The sequence below is a fragment of the Malania oleifera genome, chromosome 5 (genome assembly GCF_029873635.1).
Source record: "Malania oleifera isolate guangnan ecotype guangnan chromosome 5, ASM2987363v1, whole genome shotgun sequence".
Taxonomy (NCBI): Eukaryota; Viridiplantae; Streptophyta; class Magnoliopsida; order Santalales; family Ximeniaceae; genus Malania; species Malania oleifera.
The window spans coordinates 61,619,718-61,641,937 of NC_080421.1; the positions used below are offsets into that span (position 1 = coordinate 61,619,718).

General features: G+C 36.3%; 1 protein-coding gene across 6 annotated transcripts in view; it reads left to right on the forward strand.

Annotated features, from left to right (window-relative positions):
* The window catches only part of LOC131155805 (serine/threonine-protein kinase MHK), a 57,572-nt gene extending 43,136 nt beyond the window's left edge, over positions 1–14,436 (forward strand). For 4 of the 6 annotated variants that reach the window (XM_058109226.1, XM_058109229.1, XM_058109230.1 and 1 more), the window contains one exon: positions 13,969–14,436. In XM_058109226.1, the coding sequence (XP_057965209.1) occupies positions 13,969–14,059 (91 nt within the window). In that variant the 3' untranslated portion in view covers positions 14,060–14,436. Of the gene's footprint in view, positions 1–10,351; positions 10,428–13,968 lie in introns of all 6 variants that reach the window. The other 2 variants (XM_058109227.1, XM_058109228.1) reach the window with 1 other exon arrangement.
* Positions 14,437–22,220: the final 7,784 nt, after the last annotated feature.

A 22,220-nucleotide genomic window follows, 5' to 3' on the forward strand; every position in this document is an offset into this window, starting at 1 on the left:
TGTTTAGGCCTCCTATTTGTGGCACATATTTTAGGCGTAGATTAGAAAAAAGTAGGATACATGCATTGAATTCAACAATTTGTTTGTTTCGTATTGTTTTTCATTGTCTAGGAGTTAATGAGCAATTATGTATCTGTATCGTATATGCATAGTAGGTATTTATGTTGTTGAATGAATTGGCTAATTTTGAATCTACTCGGAACTTCCTTTGTGTAACTCTTATCTCTCCCCTATGTAAAGTACTGCCTTCCTTTCTCTTTTTCCTCCTCCACCCCCTTCTCTTTTTTATTTCTCTATTTTATGTCCCTTTCCATCACACTTCAAACTCAGAAAAAACTGATCCAACATTGTCTTTCGCTAATACTATAAATGGGGGATTCCCCCTTTGGGGTCATCTTTCTTAATTCCAAATTTATCTTTCTTTAATTTTTTTTTCTTTAGAAGATTTAATTTGTATGGATATAAATGTAAATTAATTTGCAAAAACATGGCATTTAACTGCTGGGTTTCAACTGCTCCTTAACTGCTCTCTCAATTCAAATTCAAATATCAAAACTCATTATTTCTCTCCATTCTAAAAATTCAAGCAGAATTCACAGGTAATAAAGATAAGATCAAGAACGAAAAATAGAGAGGGGGGGGGGGGGGAAGAAATCGATGAAACTGGAATTGAATTCTCTGTCTGCAATCCTCTGCAATCCCTTGGGCATGATGCACCCACACCTCTTCTCTCCTTCAAACATCTCTAAAGCCATTCTCAGATGCTCGTCTTCATCCCTCTCACTCCCTCTCTCCATCAACTGGACGAAGTCTTCAAACTCCAACAAGTTGTTGCTGTTCATGTCAAAATCGCAGGTCACCTTATGTGCCTTTTGCTTCTGCTTCTGCTCCAAAAGGGAATCCCCAATGGAGGCAGTGGCAGAGGCCGCCACCATGCTGGGGAGGAGGACTGCTTTGATTGAAATTTAACTTATGGAAAAAATAAATCTGTGAAAAATAAAGATTCTGCAGAAGGAAATTGGAAGCAAGTCGAGAGGAAAAGTTGGGAAAGTTGAGAAGAGGAGTGGGTGGCCTTAGTATATTGTTGGCTTCTCCTTTGTTGGTTTCTTAAATTCTCTCTCTATCATGTTTGTTCTCTCTTTCATGTTGTTTGTTGGGGTAATTGTTTTACTTTTGGAGAATGAAAAAAATTATTTTTATGCATATATCTTTTGGGAGGTTGTTTTATTTAGGAGAATGGGCATTATATATTTAATTATATTATTCGAATTTAAGATGAATGGAGGAAAAACACTTTAATACCTATATACAAAAATAAAGGAGATATTCAAAATTGTAATAACTATCGTGGAATTGAACTTATGAGTCATACAATGAAACTATGGGAAAGGGTAGTTGAACAAAGATTAAGGTTAGAAATGAAGGTCTCAGAAAATCAATTTGGTTTTATGCTTGGGAGATCTATCACAGAAGCTATATATCTTTTAAGAGATTAATGGAAAATTTTAGGGAAAAGAAGAGGGACTTGCAAAGTTCTATGGTGGGTTTTAGAAAAAAAGGGTGTATGTAGTAGGTATACTGATGTCATTAAAGATATGTATGATGGAGTGATGACTAGTGTAAGGACTATAGATGGAGAAACTAGAGAATTTCCAATCACTATAGGTGTACATCAAGGATCTGCTTTGAGTCCTTATCTTTTTTGCTTTAGTGACATGGACCAATTGACTAAGAGTATTCAAAAGGAGGTTCCATGATGTATGTTGTTTGTAGATGATATTGTATTAATTGATGAAACTAGGGATGGAGTAGAGGTTGAGTTAGAATTATGGAGAGAAGCTTTGGAATCTAGAGGCTTTAGGTTAAGTAGAAATAAGACAGAATATATGAAATGTAATTTTAGTAATGATAGGAGGAATATTGAAGACAAAGTTAAACTTGATGATGAAGAAATAAATAACACTTGTAGATTTCGATTCCTTGGATCTATTATGCAAGTTAAAGGAGAAATTGAAGATGATGTAATGCATAGAGTTAAAGCAGGTTGGGTAAAATGGAGAAGTGCTTCAAGTGTGCTCTGTGATCATAGAATACCCTTAAAATTAAAAGGGAAGTTTTATAGGATAGCTATAAGACCAGCTATGCTTTATGGATCGGAATGTGGGGCGATGAAGAAACATAATATTCAAAAAGTAAAAGTTACCGAGATGAGAATGCTTAGATGGATGAGTGGTATAACATTGAAAGATAAATTAAGGAATGGACATATTAGCAGTAAATTAGGTGTAACTCCTATAGAGGATAAGATAAGGGAGGGACGACTTAGATGGTATGGACACTTGCAACGTAGGCCACATAGTGCATCAGTGAGGAAGAGAGAGTTAGTTACTATGGGGGACAGTAGAAAGGGTAGGGGTAGACCTAAAATAACTTGAGAGGAGATAGTGAGTAAGGATTTAATATCCCTAAATTTGTCAAAAGAAATGGTCAATGAAAGTGGCGAAAAAGGATTCATATAGCCGACCACACCTCGTGGAACTTAAGGCTTGGTTTTGTTGTTGTTGTTGTATATTATTGACATTTACTAATTATTTATTTCTTAATAGTATTTGATTGCAATTTTGATTTCTTATGAAACACTTGTCTGTTGTAAGTTTTTTTTTTTTTTTTTTTCAATCATTAAAGAGAAATTTATAATAGTAAGGCGTCAAGGGGATGCCAACCCATGGTACAAAACATCAACCACTCTATAGAGTGTTGCAAAGATCAATGATTGCATTATCATCTTTAACAATTTGCTCACTAAGCCAGCTGGAGACAGCAACAATCCACTGGTCTTTGCTAATCTGAAGCAGAGTAGTTGTATCTTTGAAGAATCTCTTATTTCTTTCTTTCCAAGCACACCAAAAGATGGTGAGAGGGATGAGGTCCAAAGTTTTTTGCTTCTCCTTGGTTGGCGTTGATGCCTTTCCAAGCCCAAATCTCCATTCAATTAAATTTTATGTAACCCATTGCTGTAGAGGATAGAACCAAATTCCACAAGTTCCTTGTCCAGGGGTAGAGGAGAAGAATGTGATTGACTGTTTCTGCATCAACCATACAAAGAAAACACCTATTTGTGACTGCAAGCCCCCTTTTCTGCAGATTGTCAAGGGTTAAAATATTTCCATGTGTGGACTCCCAAACAAAAAAGGCAACCTTTGAAGGGGCTGCTGTCCTCCAAATGTTAACCAAGGGGAGTTGTTGCAATTTGTTCCCATCGATGAGAGCTTCTTTTATAAAGATTTAACAGTGAAAACACCATTTTTGTCCAAAGCTCATTTTGTTTCGTTGGGGATGTTCTGTTAATGGAATTTATAGAGTATTCTATAGGAGTCAAAGAGTGCATGAAGTTCGCAATCTGCCACATTCCTAGTAAAGGGGATATTCCAAAAATTTCCTTGATTAGTGATTTGGAGATGATGACTGATAAGGGCATTTTTGTGACTAGCCAAGTTGTAGATGGAAAGAAAGATAGCTCTAAGATTATTGTTCTCAAGCCACTCTGTTAGGGATTTATACTGAAAAACATGCTTTATGTAATCAGTTTTAGTATTTATTAATAACTTTAGTTATTCCATTTTAGTGAGAATCTTTGTGAGCAATGTTTGCCTGACATTATTTATTTAATGATTATACATGTGTGTCTTTTATTCTATATAGTAGGTGATCTAATGTGTAGAGTACGACTTATACATAGAAGATTAGATCATCAGTTCTTATAGAATATAAGTTTATTGTTCACAGTCTTAAATGAAATTGGACACACCATTGGTAGGACTATAGCACAAGGTTTTAATATGTCTGTCTTGACTATTGGGAATGGTACATTTCCAACTCCTTGTGCTAGTACACTTTGTGTGTATTGAACAGGACCGTCTTGAGGTAAATTGTTTTTATACTGACTATATAAAAAAATTAATACCTCATGGTTATTATGAGTGCTTATGCTCTTATGATATGATTATTGGATACGTGCATATAGTGTTTTTATTACTTTGATTTATAGAAGAGTGAGATTCTTTATGGGTCAAAATACTCAGTGAGTTGGGTGATGACATTATGTGTATGGTGAACATTAATTATTGATGGAATCCACGTTTCAGTATCGGGATTATTGATACCCCCTTGAGGAAGCTTATAAGTTTTGATTGTGTCAAACCCTGTAGGTGGATTTTGAATCCGGCACATCAAAAAAGTTAAGTGGAAGGTCTCAGGGAATTAATATGTCAATTAATTAAATTGTCAGTAATTTAATTTAATAGACGGGTATCTGTAATCTTTACGTGGGGAGATAAATAAGCATTTAATAATAGGAGCTCAAAATTTAATTTCGAATATGACAGGGAGTGCAATTATAATTCTTTAGTGGTATGAATTATAATTAACGTAATTAAGGATGAATTCAGGTTGGATTAGGAATTCTCAATTACGTGGGAAGCCCTAATCATATTTGCCTAGAGGTCCCTGCTGGAGCCTATGTACACGTGCTTCATTCAGCAGCTAGGAGAAATGAGAAAACTCTCACAGAGGCAGACGTTTTCGTGAGAGAAGAAAACTCTTGCAGCTGCTTATGAGCCCACTCTCTTAGGAATAAAGCGTGTTCAAGGAATACAGTAGAAGATTCATGGTTATCTTCAAGAGTTCGTTTTCGTACTTGTAGATTTAGGATCAAACCAGACAGATCTCGCAGGTATAATCCTAATCACGTAATTAGGGATTGCATGATCTGATAATTTTTTTTGTTATCCGTATACACTACAACCGGGTCTTAGGGCTATTCCGCAAGTCCCTTCAATTGGCATTAGAGCCTCGGTTGATATTGTATACGGATAATAATATCGTGTTCTTCGAAAATTGAATCAATGCATGCATGGGGTAGAACGTGTGTATGCACTAACACCTATTTTGCAGCGCTCTGTCTGTAAATTATGGTCACATGAATGTATGTTTTGTGATTGCGATTGTTTATTATAAGATTCGTAGCATGTGAACTCCGGTTATGGAGGCATAAGACTTTGTAATCTAATGCAGCTTCATCACACGAATGTATGTTTTGTGATTACATTTGTTCATTATAAGATTCGTAGCATGTGAACTCCGGTTATGGAGGCATAATATTTTGTAATCTGATGCAGCTTCATCCAAGAAGGAGGCACAGTTGCGGTGTGTGCATAGCAGTGGGGAAAAATAGGAAAAATCTTAAAACAATGATGTTGTTTTTCGTTCCTTTTTTGAATTTGAATTTGAATTTGAATTTAAATTTGTTTTTGAATTTGAATTTAAATTTGAATTTGAATTTGAATTTAAATTAACTTGGACCCCTGCGACTTGACCGGGTAGGTTGAACCCCGCCGAGGGCTTTGCCCCGGGGCCCTGCCGAACCCCAGCACTGCGTAATGGCAAACAAGGATTCACGGTGTGGCCATTAGGTTCATTAGAAGTGGAGGCGCTACCAGTCTATGAATCTTGCTTAGAAGGTAAGATGACCAAGCGGCCATTTTCAGCCAAGGGCTATAGAGCAAAAGAGGCATTAGAATTAGTTTCACTCTGATTTGTGTGGCCCCATGAATATCTAGGCTAGAGGTGACTTTGAGTATTTCGTTACTTTCATTGATGATTACTCAAGGTATGAGTATATTTATTTGATGTGCCAAATTAAAGGTATTTAAGGCAGAAATGGAGAAGCGTCAGGGTAAATGTATCAAGACACTACAATCTGACCGTGGTGGCGAGTACCTTAGGAAAATTTGTGAATTACTTATTAGAGGAGGGAATTGAATCCCAGTTGTCTGCACCTGGTATGCCACAACAGAATGGTGTAGCAGAAAGAAGGAATAGGAATCTTATGGACATGGTTAGATCTATGATGAGTTATTCAGATTTGCCTAATTCGTTTTGGGGGCACGCACTAGAAACAACAACATATATTTTGAACTTGGTCCCATCTAAGTTAGTACCTACTACACCCACAAAATTGTGGACTGGGCGCGAACCTAGTCTGTGGCATGTTCGGATATGGGGTAGTCCAGCACACATGCTAAAAGGGAAAACAGATAAGTTGGAATCAAGGACAGATGTTTGTTTATTTGTTGGCTACCCTAGAGGAACGAAAGGTGGTTTATTTTATTGTCCTAAGGATCAGAAGGTCATTGTTATTACCAATGCTTGATTATTAGAAGAGGACTATGTAATGAACTACAAACCCAGAAGTAGGATTGTTCTAGAAGAGTTGAGGGGAGATATACCAGCTATACCAATAGAGCAAGAAGAACCACCACAAGACAGAGTTATTGAGATCCCATTGCCTCGTCGTAGTGGGAGGAATGTTGTAGCTCGAGCTAAGTCTCACCTATCACATGCAGCTACCATCAATATGCCGGCTGTACAACCAGGGCAGAATGATGGTGCACAAGGATCAAGATCAACACAACAAAACGTGCCTTGTCGTAATGGGAGGGTTGTACACCAGCCTAATCGATATAAGTTATTGGGAGAGTCTTATGATAGGATCCTTGATGAATCGGATACCGAACCCAGGAACTATTGTGAAACACTTCAAGATAAAGATGCAGAACTCTGGCAGAAGGCTATGAAATCAGAGATAGAGTTTATGTACTCTAATCAAGTCTGGGATCTTGTAAAGCCACCCGAAGGGATAAAACCCATCAGATGCAAGTGGATCTATAAGAAGAAGAAAGGAGCAGACGGGAGGGTGGAAACCTTCAAGGCTAGGCTTGTTGCGAAAGGGTTTACTCAGAAAGAGGGAATAGACTATGAGGAAACTTTCTCGCTGGTAGCCATGCTAAAGTCTATTCGGATTCTCTTATCCATTGCAGCTCATTTTGATTATGAAATTTGGCAAATGGATGTCAAGACAGCTTTCCTTAATGGAAGTCTTGATGAGTGCATCTATATGGTGCAACCAGATGGTTTTGTAGCAGTAGGTCAACACATGTTGTGCAAGTTTAAGAAGTCCATTTATGGACTTAAGCAGGCATCTAGGTCTTGGAACATCCGTTTTGATCAAGCTATTAAATCTTATGGTTTTGATCAATACCCTGATGAGTCATGTGTATACAAAAAGCATGACAAAAACGTGGTGGTATTCTTGGTGCTATATGTGGATGATATCTTACTCATCGGAAATGATGTGAGGGTATTATTTTCGGTTAAGGTATGGTTATTCGGACAGTTCGACATGAAGGACTTGGGAGAACCCGGTCACATCCTTGGGATCAAGCTTTTGCGAGATCGCAAGTAAATGATGTTGGGCTTATCACAAGCAACTTATGTTATTATGATTCATGCCCATTTTAGCATGCAGGATTCCAAGAAAGGGTTACTCTCTTTCAGACATGGAATCTATCCATCCAAGGATTAGTGTCCTAAAACATCGATTGAGGTAGAGAACATGAAGGCAGTTCCTTATGCATCAGCAGTAGGAAGCCTCATGTATGCTATGCTTTGCACTAGACCTAACATCTGTTTTGCTGTAGGCATGGTTAGTAGATATCAGTTTAACCCAGGGCAGGAATACTGGACTGCGGTAAAACATATAATCAAGTACCTGAAAAGGATTCAGGATTATATATTGGTTTATCAGGCAGATAGTCTAGTACCCATTGGGTACACAGACTCAGATTTTCAGTCAGATAAAGATTTCAGAAAATCAACCTCAGGAAATGTGTTTACACTAGCAGGTGGAGCCATTAGTTGGAGGAGTATCCTGCAATCATGTGGAGGCCGAATATGTGGCGGTCTCTGAGGCAACCAAGGAGTCCGTTTGGCTTAGGAACTTTCTATTGGATCTAGGAGTTGGGCCTTCGGTACAATCGCCTATTACACTTTACTGTGATAATAGCGGGGCAGTTACTAACTCAAAGGAACCCAGGAGCCACAAGAGGGTAAAACACATCGAGCGCAAGTATCACCTGATATGAGATATCGTGCAGAGTGGTGGTGTAATGGTGATCAAGATTGCATCGGCAAGCAACCTAGCAGACCCGTTTACAAAGAGCTTACTAGCTAGGACTTTTCATAGTCATGTAGAGGGAATGAGAGTGAGATGTATGGCAGCATGGCTTTGAGTCTAAGTGGGAGATTTTAGAGCCACCTCTAGTCTGGATATTCATTGGGCCACACAAATCAAAGTGAACCAGTTCTAATGCCTCTTTTGCTCTATAGCCCTTGGCCGAAAGGGGCCGCTTGGTCATCATACCTTCTAAGCAGGATTCACAGATTGGTAGCACCTCCACTTCTAATGAACCTAATGGTCCATTCTGAACCAGCCTTGAAATCCGTCTCAGATAAATGACCTACGCGTAGGTGCCAAAGATAAGTTTGTTCAATTCAGAAGGTTTCTTTCTTTTACATGATAGTTTATCAGTGTTATTCAATTCATTTAGTTGCACTGTGGGAGAAACTTGATTAATAATATAAAGACCATCCACCAATGTACCAGAAAAAATAAAACGTTTATTTAACTTAATAATAACTGAGTTATTAAAATAAATGGAATATCCGTAATCAACCAACTTAGAAACTAAGATCAAATTCCTTCTAATGGAAGGTACATAAAGAGAGTCTTTTAATATTAAAATCCTATCTCTACCAAAAGAAATGAGAATATCTCCTACTGCAACTATTGACACTCTCGCCCCATCTCTCAGAAATATGTAAATCTCCCCATCACTTAGTTGGCGGGTTTGCTGGAACCCCTTCAGAGAATTACAGATATGTTTATTGGCCCCCGTGTCTACACACCAGGTACTGATAGATATCACCGCTAAACACGTTTCAACTACTAGTGAATGAGATATACCTTTGTTGTTTTGTTTGGCGAGATAAACTGGACATTGTGATTTTCAGTGCCCTGACTGCTTGTTGTGAAAACACTTGCCCTTAGGTTTTTTCACTCCATCCTGCGGCCCATGCACTACTAGAGGAGCTCCCTGTGGTTTCTGAACTTTTTTCTGCTTCTTTCGGCCTAGAAGAAGAACCTTTCTCAATCACAAGAGTAATAGTTGGCTTCTTGATGAGGCCTTCAGCTACTTGAAGCTCTTTAAGTAGTTCTGCCAATGAGTAAGAGAGCTTATTCATGTTGTAGTTCATGCAAAACTGCTTGAAAGAGTCGGGCAGCGACTGGAGAGCGATATTGACCTAGGATTCCCCATCGATTTCAACTCCAAGGATCTCTAGCTCATTGAGAAGACCAATCATCTTCAGAACATGATCCGTTACTTGGGTCCCTTCTGCCATAGTAGTATTCATAAGTTCCTTCATAGCAGTCTGCCTAGCAGCACGATTTTGATTGAGGTTCTGCTTTATATCATAGGCATAAGACATAGACTGATGCTGATGTTGCAGAACATTTGACATGGATGCCAAAATGTAACACCGCGCCATCTCATCAGCCTTAATCCACTTTCGGTAAGCCTGGGTTTCCTCATCGATTGCCCCTTCACCGGGTTTCTGTGGACATACCTCTACGATCACACACTTGTACTCCTCTGCAGTCAGTACAATATTCAAGTTCCTTTTCCAGTCAATATAATTAGGTCCAACCAATTTTTTTTCTTTGAGAATAACAGCTAGGGGATTGAAAGTCATTTTAATCCTGAGAATCACATATTATAACAAAATATGATGTGCAATAATAAACTTTTAATTCAATTAAAAGAATATGGTTCCCTCTACCAATAAACAATAGCAATGACTCGGATGGTGAGGATACTATTATTCATAGCTAAGTGTATACCATCACATAATACTAGGCCTATTGTCTCGTAGTGAATCCCCAGATGGAGAGGTGACCCAATACTAACAATTACTAGAGTTTATACTTGGTGAGTCTGTAATTAATTCCATCCACTGGGGAGGAAGATACTAATATCATTATTTCACCTATAAATTAGTGATGGAGACCATGGGATTTATATGTAATAAATTCCCTCGCCCACTTAGTTATTTAATTCATGAGGGATACAAACACATGTTTAATATTCAAATAAATTTAATATTCCAATATTGGTAACTAAATTACACGCAACAAATAAAATTCCAATTTCCTTTAATATTTTTTTTATGAAAAAAATTGTATTATAACTTGGGAATTAATTTTATTCTCTAATTGCACATGCATAAACCAACATTGAAATTTTAAATTTTACATGCTAATGACATAACACAAGAATAACAAACACGCTAAGCAAACATATATAAACAAGAAATATGATATAATAAATAGTCAACAATTATGGTCGAGCAACTTGCATCATAATACCGTGAATCCTTGTTTTTCATTATGCAGTGATGGGGTTTGGCGGGGCCTCGGGGCAGTGCCCCCGACGGGGTTCGACCTACCCGGTTAGGTCTCAGGGGTCCAGGTAAATTTAAATTTAAATTTAAATTCAAATTCAAACTCAAATTCAAATTCAAAAAAGGAACGAAAAACTGCATCACTGTTCTAGGGTTTTTCTTATTTTTCGCCACTGCTATGCACACGCCGCAATTGTGCCTCCTTCTCGAATGAAGCTGCATCAGATTACAAAATTTTATGCCGCCATAACCGGAGTTCACATACTACGAATCTTTTAATGAACAATTGTAATCACAAAACATACATTCGTGTGATGAAGTTTGCATCAGATTACAAAATCCTATGCCTCCATAACCGGAGTTCACATGCTACGAATCTTGTAATAAACAATCGCAATCACAAAACATACATTCATGTGACCATAATTGCCGGATAGAATGCTGCAAAACAGGTGTTAGTGCATACACACGTTCTACCCCAAGCATGCATTGATTTGATTTTTGAAGAACACGGTATTATTATCCTTGTACAATATCAACTGAGGCTGTGATACCAATTGAAGGGACTTGTGGAATAGTCCTAAGATCCGATTGTAGTGCATACGGATTAAAAAAAAAAATTATCAGATCATGCAATTCCTTATTACGTGATCAGGATTATACCTGTGAAATCTGTCTAGTTTGATCCTGAATCTGCAAGTACGAAAACGAGCTCTTGAAGACGTTCAGGAATCTTCTACTATATTCCTTGAACATGCCTTGCTCTTGAGAGAGAGGGCTCGTAAGCGGCTACTAGAGTTTTCTTCTCTCACGAAAACATCTGCCTCTGTGAGAGTTTTCTCATATCTCCTAGCTGCTGAATGGAGCGCGTGTATATAGGCTACAGTAGGGACCTCTGGGCAAATATGACTAGGACTTCCCACATAATTAAAAATTCCCAATCCGACCCGAATTCATCCTTAATTACATTAATTATAATTCATACCACTAAAGAATTATAATTGCACTTTCTGTCATATTCGAAATTAAATTTGGAGCTCCTATTATTAATTGCTTATTTATCTCCCCACGTAAAGATTACAGATACCCGTCTATTAAATTAAAATTTTCATCATGCCAAAAGTGAACATTAGCCCCATTTCCCACTTGAAATGTCACAAATTGGAAAAAAATCATTCCATCCTTTCCTGATGAATTTCCAAACTAACACTCCATAGGGTCCCCTTCTATTGTGTGTTGTCCAACCATTATGATCAAGCCCATATTTAGAAACAATAATATCCCACCAAAAGTGGTCTTTCTTCTTCATTAACTTCCATAATTACTTCCAAAGGAGGGCTTTATTGAAAGTGTTGAGGGATTTCAAACCCAAGCTCTCGAAAAAATGGGTTGTTTAGCCACTCCTCATCTAACAAGGTGATATTTGAACTCCTACCATAAGCTTCCCCAAAGAAATCTTCTTTAAATTTCATCCAATCTCCTAGCGATTGAGGCCAGTAAGGGAACAAAGGACATGAAATAGACTGGAAGATTCGTCAAAGTGCTCTTGATGAGGGTGAGTTTGCCTCCTTTTGATAAGAAATTTATTTTACTCCTTTCAAACTTTCAATAATATGGTCCTAGACTCCTTTGTCTTTGAATTTGGCTCTGAAGGGGGAGACCAAGGTAATTAATAGGAAAGGATCCCATCCTGCAGCCCGGAAGACCAGCAAGGAAGGTCCAGGTGTTCTCTCCAATTGGAAGGAGCTCACTTTTACAAAGGTTTACTTTCAAGCTTGAGACAACTTCAAAACTAGCCAAAGTAGGGGCGTCATTTGTTTTGTTGGCTTTATCCGTTTGGGAGCACTTAAAGTGCTTGTAGCACTTACCATTTAAAATAAGCATTTCTGCAAAGAAGTGGTGTTTGGCTTGAAGATCAGAGCATTCAAATTTGAGTTCAGTCATTTGTAGGAGTCAAAAAAAGGATGGACTTGAATTTATCAAATGACACTTCAATATGGACCAAAAAAAAAAAATACACTATTGCTCTTTTTAGACACCACTATGCCAAAATGTTTTGGTCACACTGGCACCAACATTAGAAACAGAGGTTCTCAACCTGTTGAACCTCAATTTTTTGTGGCTGTCTGACACTTGAGAAGCCCTCGTGCAACGGAGAAATGATTTTCCTATGGCTGATCCTTCATGATCTTTCCCTTGATGAAATTTTATCATAGTGATATCCACCATCGGAGTTACCACCCTGTGATCTTCTATCAGATGGAAGACCATCACTGGAAAGTCACTGGTGGCCCCTCGCATGCCAGAAATTCCATTTGATTCACCTGGCATCTCTTCTACTTCTAGAATCGCAAGGAGTTCACCCAGCTGTGGTATTTGGATTTTATTTTTCATGAGATTTTGATGCCGCCCAGGACAAATTTGACTGCCAGTGTTTGGTACACATTTTGGAAGACAAATTAATCCTGTCAGCATCAAGATTTGGATTTAGTTGTAATATTTTGTGGGTCATCTGTGTGACATTGTTGGATTTTTTCTTTTGTTGGATTTTTTCTAGATATTAAAAACTACTCCATAAAACAAAAAAATGTCAGTGAGAAAAGTTTACTTTCCACATGGGGTGATTTTTCTCCTCTACTGAGTATCCTTGCCATCTATCCCTAATCTGTTAGATTTCTAATATGGCATATCCTACAGGCTATATCCACCAATCATGCCGCATCACTTCCCTTTCTCAGCCACAAGTTACGGCTGAGACTATTTTGAATGATGAGTTTGTTTATTCTTCTTATTGTAGTTTTGGCAATAACTGATATAGTGGAGAGGTCGTCCCCCAACTTCAGATGCTACATGTTGCCTCTACCATTTTGGTATTCAGACATATTTTTAGGTGGTACATTTGTAGAATTTGGATGCACGTATTGAATATAGCACTTTTTGATTTTGTATTGCTTCATTGTTCAGAATTAATGTGTAATTATGTATTTTTTAGTTTAAGTATATTTGGGAGTTGTGTCGTGGAATCTAATCAGACGTTCCCTCTTTGTCACTTTGTCTCTTACTGACATTACCCCTCCTTTTTTCAATCTTTTTCTTCTTTCTTCTTCCCTTCCTTTTCCTTCTTTCTCTCGTCTTCCAACTCCTTATCCTACTTAAGGTACAAGTAATGATATTCATGAACAGCAGATAATAGATAAATGTAATCTAAATGCAGATTTTGTGTTACACTTTTTACTTTAACCATTAGGGCTCCTTTGGATCAAGGATTTTATGTGGGAAAAGAAAAAGAAAATAAGGAGTAAACTGATTTTCCCTTATATTTTTCTTCTCTATTAAATACTATAAAAAATAAAAGCTTGTTTTAATGTGATTAAAAATAAAATAAAATAAAATATTAATGATGTGTAAAATTAATTTTTTTTTATTATAAATTTGGTATATTTTTTTATTTTCTTTCTCATTTTTCTTGATAATCAAACATGAAAATGAGGATTCCTTTATATTTCAATTCCTTTTCCTAATATTTTCTGAATTCCAAACAGGCCTTATTATTCAGAACAAGCATGGAACAATATGATGCCTGATTTTTTTTTTTTTTTTTTTTGACAGTTCAATTCAGCATCCCTCTGTTGGAGTCCCACAGTCAGCAGGGTTCACCGTGACATCTTTGCAGCCTAATATGTTGGACCATTCATATTAGGCGTGTCCCCTCCTGACATGGTCATTGCTGAGAATGAATTGTTGATTGGTGGTGTGATCTGGCCTAGTTTTGAAGGTTGTCGAGTCGAGATGTAATTATTTTATTTTTTTTGTGTATTAGTTTTTCTACTGTCCAACAGTTGTGCTTCTATAGCAGCCATAAAACAACACGTGGAATTACCAAATAAATAATTCTGGAATATCCATCTCTTTCTGCATTTGGTTGGTCCCAGACTGATAGTAGAAATGCATTCTTCCGCTGAAAAGAAGCCATTCTTGTAGAGAATATCTTGCTTTACCAAATCATATTCCTACTGCCGCTGTGACATTGTAACTCTTCTTATTATTACTTGCACAGGGAATACATTGCTTTTACCATTCCTACTGGAGCTGTGACATCATAACTCTAATATTACTTGCAACTGTTGTTTTGGTCGCATTGCCTTCTATTTTAAGGCATTCCCTGATTAAGCCAGATTGGGCTAGGTGGTCAGCAATGTTGTAGTTAATGAATAGTTTGTCAGTCCTTTGGGTATATATAGCAAGTAGGATTTTCTAAGCTTTGGCTGCAATCTTAAGAGGGAAGAATCCTAGCAGGTAACGACCTAAAAGACGAAGGGGTGATTCGGCTGGGCTAATATTTCCTTAGCTTGTATTTGTAAGCATGTGTTTCTGAGTGTTAGATTTAGGTTTGTGTAGATTTTAATGAAATTTTGTATTATCTTTAAATTGCATTTTATCCTACATCTATATTGAATTCTAGGTGTCCAGCATCAGATAATAATGCTGTTTAATATCATCTTTGGATGAATTTTGAGGAAGAGTATGTAGAACACGATGAACCAGAATTTGAGCTCAATGGCTAGCTTGATGGTAAGGCCAAATTTGAAAAGTTAATTTTATTTCAACTAGTATAAAACCACATAACAGGATACATTCTTTTGAGTATAATTATTTCTGTATTGTGTTCAGGAGTATGAAGTTTGGATATTGAATTTGAATTAATTATATCATCTATTACAAATTCCCTGTTAAACTTCTAGAAAAGATACATGCTCCAAAAATTATCTGTGGCTATTAGAAGTCCATTCCATTAACAAATAATAGTTAAATTTAGCGAATTATTATAATGTATATGCTATATGAATGGTTAATAATTTTTTAAGATAAAATTACCCTTTATAAGGCTTAGGAATATTATCATTAATAAAATTTACTATATGAGCCTAAGAAAAATGCCCATCAAGGAGTTGTGGGGCAGGTCCATTCTTGATTTATCAGAGGGAGTTGTGGGTATAGTCACGTCCTCCCCTGATTTGGTGCTAGTTGGGTATTCGAAGGGCTCGTATAGATTAGTATTTTCATAAGAAACCAAAAAAAATATGTATGGCAAAAAAAAGACAAGAAATTATTTGAGCTTTGAGGACAAAAAACAAAAGAGCCCACATATAAAAATATAGAAAAATTAATTGAGTTATAAGATTAAAGGAAGAACATAGAAATTTCGGAAATTAAATAATTAAAATAAAAATATACTTTAAAAGAATTACATGACAATATAACAGCGTATGCTATGTAATAATTTTTACTTATTCACTTTACGCATCTTTTATGAAATTATGTTGCACCAATAAAAATGACTTAGTAAAAGAAATAATTTAAACTTGATAAAAAATGACTTTTTTACTTATTTGTAAAATTAAATGTGTCTTATACATAGTGAAAATTAAATGATATTTGAAACTTCAAAACAGTTTTTATAGTCTTGCTGTTTAATTTTTGTCGTTGAAAATTGCTATCAAATTGGATGGAGTGAAATTAAAATAAAAGGATGTTAAAGTAATTTAATTATTTTAATTAATAGATGTTAACTTCATTACCCCTTCATAGTTTAGAAGAGGTGCAAGTGTCGTTTTTAAAAAGTTTAAGGAGATATTTATAGTGGATGGTATAATTTAGGGTGTCGGAAGTGTATTTTTTTCTTTAAATTTTTATGAATTCATAATTAGGCCCAAAATTTACTGTTTTAGATTAAATAATAAAAAAATAAACATAAATATTATTTGTATGAACTATTTAATATATTTTGTTTCTAAAAATATTTGTCCCCACAAATAAATGTAATCTTAACTTGTAAATTATTATTATATCAACGTCTCCGGAATGTGACCACCTTATAGTTATAAGACACCATGGTACCCGTTTATCACTATTGTAGGAGAGTGGCTGGGGAAATATGATTCTTACCTCGTTTGGGAACCTTTGTTGGCTATATTAATCTTGAGTGGTTTGGAGGTGATTTCCTATGAACTCCTCTATCTCTCCCATTGTATCAACACTTCCTTTATGAGTTGGCTCTACATTGGCAAGAGTCTATTATGTTCTGAAGGATTTTTCAGAAGCTCCAACACTATTGGACCTAGAGCTAATTACCCTTGTCTTCTAAACCACATGCAACCATTTTTTAGCACATCCAAGTGAGGGGGGTTCAACTATGATCAACATAACTTCTTCTACCTTCTTCTAAGGCAATGTTTATAGAAGGATCATCATGGTGAGGCAAAGGATTTCCTAGTATTGTTGGTTCCTTGTAATCTTCTAGGTCTACTCATTTGGCTTCACTCAGTGTTTGAACATTGTTTTCCAAAACAATGCCCATCAATTCTATGGAGTGACTAGGTCATTAAGGATATGAATAGAATGCTCAAACTTGCTTACTTTTACTTTAATTTTTGTACCAACTTTATTAGTACTTTGATGCTGATGTAACTTTGCTGCTAACTTAGAGAATCACATCAATGGGCACATACCCTCTCCTTTATTTTATTTTATTTTTTTATTTTTAAATCTGCTTCATTTGGCAATAAACGTAACTCCTCCACTACATCATCACTCAAAGATACCTCCTTGCTTTGTATTCCATGACTTATTTTGATCTTTCTATCTTGAGTTATAACAAGTGTTTCATTAAGTATTCTGATCGATATTCCAATCTTAGGGTGGACTTTAAGACACAGACAAAATGTAGGCTAAGGATTTAGGTTTCAACATGAACATGAAAACTAAGACTCAAAAATCCCTTCCCCAAATGATATTTTCTGCCCCAGTTATTGCAAAGTATTGACCGTACTTGTCTTTTGGACAAGCTGCCTACGAACCATTTTAGAATTAGGTTATTACGTAGTTCTCATTCAACATCAAGTCTGACAATTTATGTGAGACAACAATATGTATCAATCTGGTCAGGATTTTCATTTGAACTGTAATGTAAGTTGGGGTATATATTAAAGAAGAAAATGGCTTAATAAGGCTCAAAATTGTCAATTTTATTTCAACTCTCTTAAAAATGAAAGGTGAAAGTCATGGTAAATCCGTAAGAGGAAAATAAAACTCCAAAATTTTTTTGGGAGTTAAAAGAAATAGTTTTTACAAAGAGAATTTTAAATCCTCTTGTAAATCTCATGATTATGCCTCAACTTGCAAAAATAATGCAAATGAGTCAAAATCTGTGCACACAAATAAAATTTGTCTATATTGTGAAAGAAGGGGTCACATAAGATATTTTTGCCCCTATAGAGGAGCTAGAGGCAAAGAAAGGAAGATGAAATGGGTAGTGAAAAAAAATCCCTTGACACCCAAGGAAGAGTGGGTACCAAAAGGAAACACATGATTTTTTGAATTTTACTTCATTGGAACCTAGGATTAGAAAATAGGATTTAGGAAAACTTCACAACATCTACGTAAAAATAAAAAGGGGATTTTTGAGATAAAGCCAACTTTGATGTTTAAACCAATATGATGTTTTAAATTGTATATAAACTTATTGATTGGTTTATTTTTTGTTGAAAGTATTGACTATTATTCATGGGGTGAAAGAGCATGAAAAGTTTGCTACTTAGGAAGAACTTTTTTGAGTGGCAAAATCTATGTTTTGATGATATATGCTTTGTGTGGATATATAGCATGAACATCTAAATCATAACAAAATTTATCCCATACATGAATATGAATTTTGCACATACTTACCTCACCACCATGGAAACTAATCTTAAGGGGAAGAAATTTTAGTCATATGAATTGTACCTCTTTTTTTGATGATGATTAAAGGGGGGGATGCTTTATGGTGTTGGGAAGAAATGTATGTGGGGTAGAATGCATATGGTAATATGAAATATGAAATGAAATATGAAAGTTCAATTTACTTATTGTCTTATCTTAAATGAACTTTCGATCTTATGGTGTGCATGTTTAAAGCACTTATAGATATAAAAAATATAGTTAAATATTTTTATACCTTATATGCATAAAGTAAGGAGGAGCAAATTGTAGATATGCATAATTTGAGGGGAAGCTTTAAAATATACCCTATAGTGAACACCAATGGTTTGCCATCATAAAAAAGGGGGAGAGTGTTAGCCTTGGTGACTACATAAGCTTAATTGTCTTGTTTTGATGATAACAACCCATTAGTGGTTCTAGGTAAGCTTATCTTTTCATAATAAGTTATGGCAAGTATAAATACAAATGCAAAGATTAAGTAGGTTTTTAATAGGTTAGATATCATCAAAAAGGGGGAGAATGTTAGCTTTGGTGGCTACACTATCATGATTTAATGTGTTTTGATGATATTAACCTATTTGTCATTCCTAGTGTTCTTCTATCTTTGTAGATCATGTTTAGTACAAGTACACGTACATGAAGTACTAGAGCAAAGGCAAATATTGGACCGAGTTGACGTTCCAATAGGGAGATCAAATGGACATGTACTTGGAAGGACTCAAGCACAACTGAATGATGCTTTATGTTAAATTATATGTAATATGGGTTGTGTGAGGTAGGAACTTGTTGTAACTCTTGCGGTGTTGTTTCTTACATGATTTTTGAGTAAGAGTTGAGCAAATGCGCATGCATGTTGGGACACATGAGTTTATAGGATTTTACCTAAAGTCAACAAACTCAACATCATGGTTTTCAAAGTTATCTTAAAGAGTTTGTCAAAAGAATCCTAAACTCAAAGTTGGTTTTCAAAGGGACAAGTTTTCAAACATCTTGGTATTTTGAACATCTTCATTATTAGTCTCGGTTTTATCAAAATGAGTCTTACGTCCTAAAGCTTCAAAGAAAGTCAAGCATATTTTCAATAAAGGACATACAAGTATACAAGATATCAAAATGGGTTTTCAAATGTGTTTTTATTAACAAAATATCTTATACTCAAGGGAAGACTCACTTGGACAAGTATTAATCTTCATTAGACTTAATATAATTCATATACTTTTGTCCAAGAATATTTTAAGTCATTAAAAGACTTTTTGACAAGGAAAAACAGAGCAGTCGTTGACTAACATAGTGTGCCTCAAGTCCCGAACACCCTTTGGTATTTAGAGCATAACTTTTGTTTAAAAAGTCCAAAAAAGACAATCTTGGTGTTTATGGAAAGCTAAGAAAAAATCCCACAACTTTTATGTTGATAACTTTTTCTGATTTAGTGCACTAGTTGACCAGACAAGGGGATTGGTTGACCAAACCATTCTAGTAGCTAAAATACATCTTTCTGCTAGTGACTAGTCGACCAGTGGGGGTGATTGGTCAACCAGAAGCCTTGAGCCAAATGCTCCAACAACTAGAACTCGAGCCAATCGAATGGGATTTGCTCCCAACGACTAGATAACATTCATATTTGCTCTTTGGCTATAAATACATGCTATTAGGTTTGTTTGGACTTGTTTTTGAATGGTTTGGAAGCCTTTTGATCATTGTGTTTGATTCAATTCTTGAGGGAGTAGTGTAAGGATTGTGTTGTAATTGATATTAGCTCATTGTGAGGAGCATTGTTTGTATTTCTATCTTCTTGCAAGGTTCTTTGTGAACCGTTGTTGGTGAAGGTTCTTTGTGAACCGAAGGCTCTTTGTGAGTAGGTAGGGATTTCTTCCCAAGTGTACGTTTTGGTACCCGAGTTATAAGGCTTGCTCCGCTGGTGAAGGAGTATTAATAGTGGATTGTGGAATCCTTGGCTTGGTGCTAAGGTGTAGATGTAGGCTTGGTATCGAACCACGTAAAATTACTGGTGTTGATCTTCTCTCCTTTCATTCTTTATTTTATCTTGTGCATGATTTATTTTGTGTATATTGGGATAATTGCTTGTATTTTGCCAAGAGTATTTTATTTTGTAGATAAATACGTATTTCGCGAAAAGAGTCCATTCATCCCCTCTGGACTATATACTCTTGGATTAGGACGTTTAACATTCTCAATCTTCATTGATTGACAATTCCTATCCTTCTGGGACCTATACACCTTGGCAGCTTCCTTAATGAACTTCAAGGCATCTGACGAAAATCCTAACTCTAGTATTAGCAATTGTTGAGTTCAAGCTATTCCATAGCCTTTAAACTTTTGGATACAGGATCTAGGCCACCTTCCCTGCCTATTTTGACAAAAAGTGTTGTGAACTCAACCACTCCCATATGGCATGATGGACCTCCGCTATATAGGAAACTCTAATTCTAGCTTCCCACAAGAAGGCTTGGTGTGATGCTAACTATTTGTTCTGTTGCTATATCCTAAGGTCCAACACATTGATGTATTTATCTTGCTCGTGGACCTGATTCCTCCAATATATGGTTTCTAGATCTTGCTTCATTAGCTCTTCCCTCAAGATCTAGTACATATTTTCCACGAACCTCGCCCATTCCTCTACTTCTTAGCCTCCTCGTATCCTCTTGGTCAGTTCCTTATTTTCCTTTTCCATCTCCCTTTTCCTTTTCTTCAACCCTTTTTTTTTTTTTTTTTTGCATGTCATTAACCTTTTAGTGAAGCTTTGATTGAGCTTGTGCTTCTTCCTCCACCTACTCTCAAAGAAAATTTTTTTTTGCCTATAGTATCCTATATTTCTCTTTTATTCTTTGCCCTTGCTCTCCTATTCCTTGTAGTACACCCTTTGTTATGCCCAAAACTCTTTATAGTAATCTTTTATATCATCAAGCCTCAGTACAGGTTCTTTTGGGCCATATGCTCGAAGGACTTTATAATCATTTCCCATGCTCTTGTTCCATATAGGATACCTAGTGGTTGTCAACTATGATCCATTTCCTTTTTCTAAGGACTTCTTATGGTGCCATGCAACTTTGGCTTCTCCAAACTCTCCTAGGTTAGACTGGTCTCCATAGAGAGAATCGAATTAGGCAAGCTCTACAGTGAGGGGAATAAACTGATGTTGCCCTATCTATCGTAGTGCAAAAGATAGGGCATAATTAATGCAATACCCGACTCCAAATAATAGGACCCATGGAAACAGCCCACATCAAACTAGTAGTGACTTTGGGTATCCAAACTGCTACCCACAAAATTGATCCTCTACTTAATCATTCCATGACATATTCCCATCTCTCCCATTGGTGATTCCACTAGGCATAAAATACAAACTCCTACAATGGGTTCCATTCTCTTTGGCATACCTCCTTGAAAATCCTCAACTGAAACAAGACATGGTTGACCAACCATACAAACAATAGTTGGGTGCAACACTTAAGTACCACACTACATTTAGTTTGGTAGAAGTTAAGTGTCATCAAGATCTCTAATAGCTAGAATTGGGATGTTGCCTCCCCTTGCAGCCTTAGTGGAAACCACGGTGGCTCCTTAATCAATCATATGGATTACCAAGGTAAAAGCACCAGGTTGTAGATAGCTATTGCCAAGATCATCATCCTCAATTGGGGGTCTTCCTCCTTTAAGCGAGGTCCAAAATCTATCTTTAAGTCACTCCATAACCAACCTCCCATCTTCCCTTTTTTGATGGTGCAACTAGCTATGATTCGGGCCTTACATTCTAATATGTTGGATATCGACCTTAATCTAATCTATTTTAGGTTATGGTTGTACACCTGACTTCAATTGACTAGAGGGTTTCTCAATAACTCATCATATTCCTTAATGAGTGGCACAAGATCAATAATCTCGAAGTTGAAGCATTGGTATGCATAATCCTAGTGGTGGATAAGGGTCTCTAAAGCTTCTCATTGCACTTTAATCTTCAGTACTTCTATGATTCTGCCATACTTTTCCCTAAACAATTTTTGATATGAAGCCAAAAGCTTCTTCCCAAATGCCAACAATTCCTTATCATCATTGTTTTTCTAGTGGAGATTAACTTCATTTTG